The sequence below is a fragment of the Electrona antarctica genome, assembly GCF_951216825.1.
Source record: "Electrona antarctica genome assembly, chromosome: 6".
Lineage (NCBI taxonomy): Eukaryota > Metazoa > Chordata > Actinopteri > Myctophiformes > Myctophidae > Electrona > Electrona antarctica.
The window spans coordinates 9,596,244-9,598,898 of NC_136811.1; the positions used below are offsets into that span (position 1 = coordinate 9,596,244).

Consider the following 2,655-nt stretch of genomic DNA (forward strand, 5'->3'; position numbering starts at 1 on the left):
ATAGTTTTATTGTGAGTGTTCGTTGTTGTTGTTGTTGTTGTTGTTATTATCGCTCTGTTATTAGGCCTACTCTTCGTCTTGTATTCGTTTTTTTCCCTTTCGTTTTTTCCTCCGTCTCAGTCTATTTATAACAGTGAAACAGGAAGCGTCGTCACTCCGCTAGCTTCGTTAGCGTCTAGCTAGCCTAACCCCTTCGGACACCATACTGGCTCTTTTCCACTAGTAAACCAAGAACCTTCCGTAGCCTGTAACATTTTTTTAAAAGACTAAAGTTCAGTTCTAAAGTTCTAAAGTTCTGAGTCGCATATACCCCCCCTTCTCTTTTCTGCCGAGAATCCAGAGTTTAGTACTAAAACCTCCTGAGCATATACAGTATGGGTTTTGGCCCAAATTAGGTTTCCCGAGAAACCTTTTATCTGAAAGCCCGTATATATACGGAAACGAATACCAGATACCCGTTGAAATACAGTCCCACCGCACGGCACGCTTTCCGCTTTATATCACTTCTAGTGCAGTGGTTCTCAAAAAAATAAATCCCCCCCCCCCTTTTCCACCAAAACAACTGTGGTATACTAGAACAGGTTCTGTTCATTCCCTTTTTTAATGATGGTTTATATCACATCTGCATCTTCCAACCTGAATAGTGGCACGCACTTCAGGGAAAGATAGAAGTTAAATTTTTTTGGTTTCAGTTCCAAACCAACTTTTAGGGATCTGAACCAATTAATTTGGTTGAAAATTAGGCGGGGGAGGGGAGAAAAAGAACCGGCTGAACCGTGGTGGAAAAGGGGCCAAAGTGAAGCCTGTCAAGGTGCTTAAGAGGGTTCTAAATTGACCCGTACAAGTCTGTAACTCTGGCAGGGTATACAAATGGAACCAAATGGACCCCGTGTCTGGGGTCCATTCGGTTCCATTTGCGCCCTGCCCAGGGTTTGCGGGAGGTCCTCGAAATGCAAGTTTGAATGAGAACCACTGCTCTAGTGGAAAAGAGCCACATCTCCCTCTCTCCCTCCTCCCATATTATCTCCCCCTCCTCCTGTCTCTCTCTCATCCCGTCTACACAGGCGTGGTCTTCCTGTTGAGCGTGTTGGAGTTGCTCTCCCGCTCCCCCTTCAGCCTGTCCAGGGTGCCCATGCCTCCTCCTCCTCCTCCCCCGCTGCCGCCGCGCCCGTCCCTCTCCAGCCCCGTGGACGAGCTGAAGGGCGGCGGTCCTCCCCCCACCGAGTTGGCCATGTTGGAGTTGGAGTTGCCCGTGATGTTGCCGCCGCCGCCTTGCGACTTGAGTGAGGGCAGCGTGCCGCTCAGGATCATCCCTCCTCCTCCTCCTCCTCCTCCTCCGTCCTTGGGGAAGCAGTTGTGCAGCTGGTAGAGGGTGGCGCGGTCCACCGTGCCGTACATGGGCGGCAGGCCGGGCAGCTTGGGGTCGCCGACTCCGCCGCCGCCGCGCGTCGACAGCGTGTAGAGGGAGATGTCGGCGCCCGGCGCGCCGCGCGCGTTGTGCGGGTTGGGCAGCGTGGACACGGACACGGGGCCCTGCGCCAGGAGCGCCGACGGCGGCAGGCCGAAGTTCTTGACGCCGCCGCCGCCCCCCACGGGCGAGGGGTCGCGGGAGCGCGACGGGTCGGTGGAGCGCGAGGAGGAGCGCGAGCGGCGGCGGAAGCGGTAGCTGGGCAGGCGCAGCATGGCGTGCGTGGTGGACTTGAAGAGGTCGGTGCGCGAGCGGCAGCGCAGCTCCTTGTTCTTCTCGATGTAGATGTTGACGGCGAGCACGCCCACCATCTCGGCCATGATGAAGGAGAGGCCGCCGAAGTAGAAGGACCAGCCGTACGAGTACTGCCACTTCTTGTCCTCGTCCTTCTTGGGCGAGATGTCTCCCAGCGCCGCCGAGATGTACACGATCACGCCGATGATGTTGCTCAGACCTGCAACACGCAAACACACAGGGTTTGATTGAATTGATTGACTGATTTGATTGATTGATTGAATACTTCATTAACAGAAAACAGCACAGGAAAGTACAAGGTCTGCTAAGAGAGACCTGAGGACGATTCTACAAATTACTTCTAAATCCTGTTTCTATATGTCAGTGGTGCTCAACCTATTTCATGCCAAGGACCCCCAGAATTATCTCTATTTGGCCGCGGACCCCCATCTGAAAATATGTTGTTCCAGGGACCATGGGAGTTTTGAGTTTTTCAACTCAAAACTCAAGTTTTGAGTTGAAAACGTTCGCTCTGAAAGAATATACAGATTTGCACCACATTTTCACGATTTTTCAAAAATAGCAGACCTACAAGCTCGTAGCCCAATTTATTTCTCTTAAATTGTTTTATATATGTTTTTGACTTTTGCTTTGGCAATGGCAACGAATTGACTAAGGCCTCACTCACACCTAAAAAACACCTTTCTTGTGTCTTGTCCGTGTTTAATGGCCGCCCCAATGCATTTCCAATGGAAGTCACATTTTTGTTTGATGGCTGTGTTGTGCCCCCCTCCCCCGCATCAAACAAAAATGTTTGGTCAAACCATGTGACTTCCATTGGAAATGCATTGGGGCGGCCATTAAACACGGACAAGACACAAGACACGGACAAGACAAATGTTTTTTAGGTGTGAGTGAGGCCTAACACTACGGTTAGATAACAGGCTAGCTTC

General features: G+C 51.4%; 1 protein-coding gene across 1 annotated transcript in view; it reads right to left on the minus strand.

The window, feature by feature from the left end:
* Positions 1-1,056: 1,056 nt before the first annotated feature.
* Positions 1,057-2,655, minus strand: part of LOC306925610 (voltage-dependent calcium channel gamma-2 subunit-like) — a gene marked incomplete at its 3' end in the record, with an annotated part of 53,157 nt that continues 51,558 nt past the window's right edge. The window contains exon 5 of the mRNA XM_079504556.1: positions 1,057-1,922. Coding sequence (XP_079360682.1) covers positions 1,057-1,922 — 866 coding nt within the window. The remainder of the gene's footprint in view (positions 1,923-2,655) is intronic.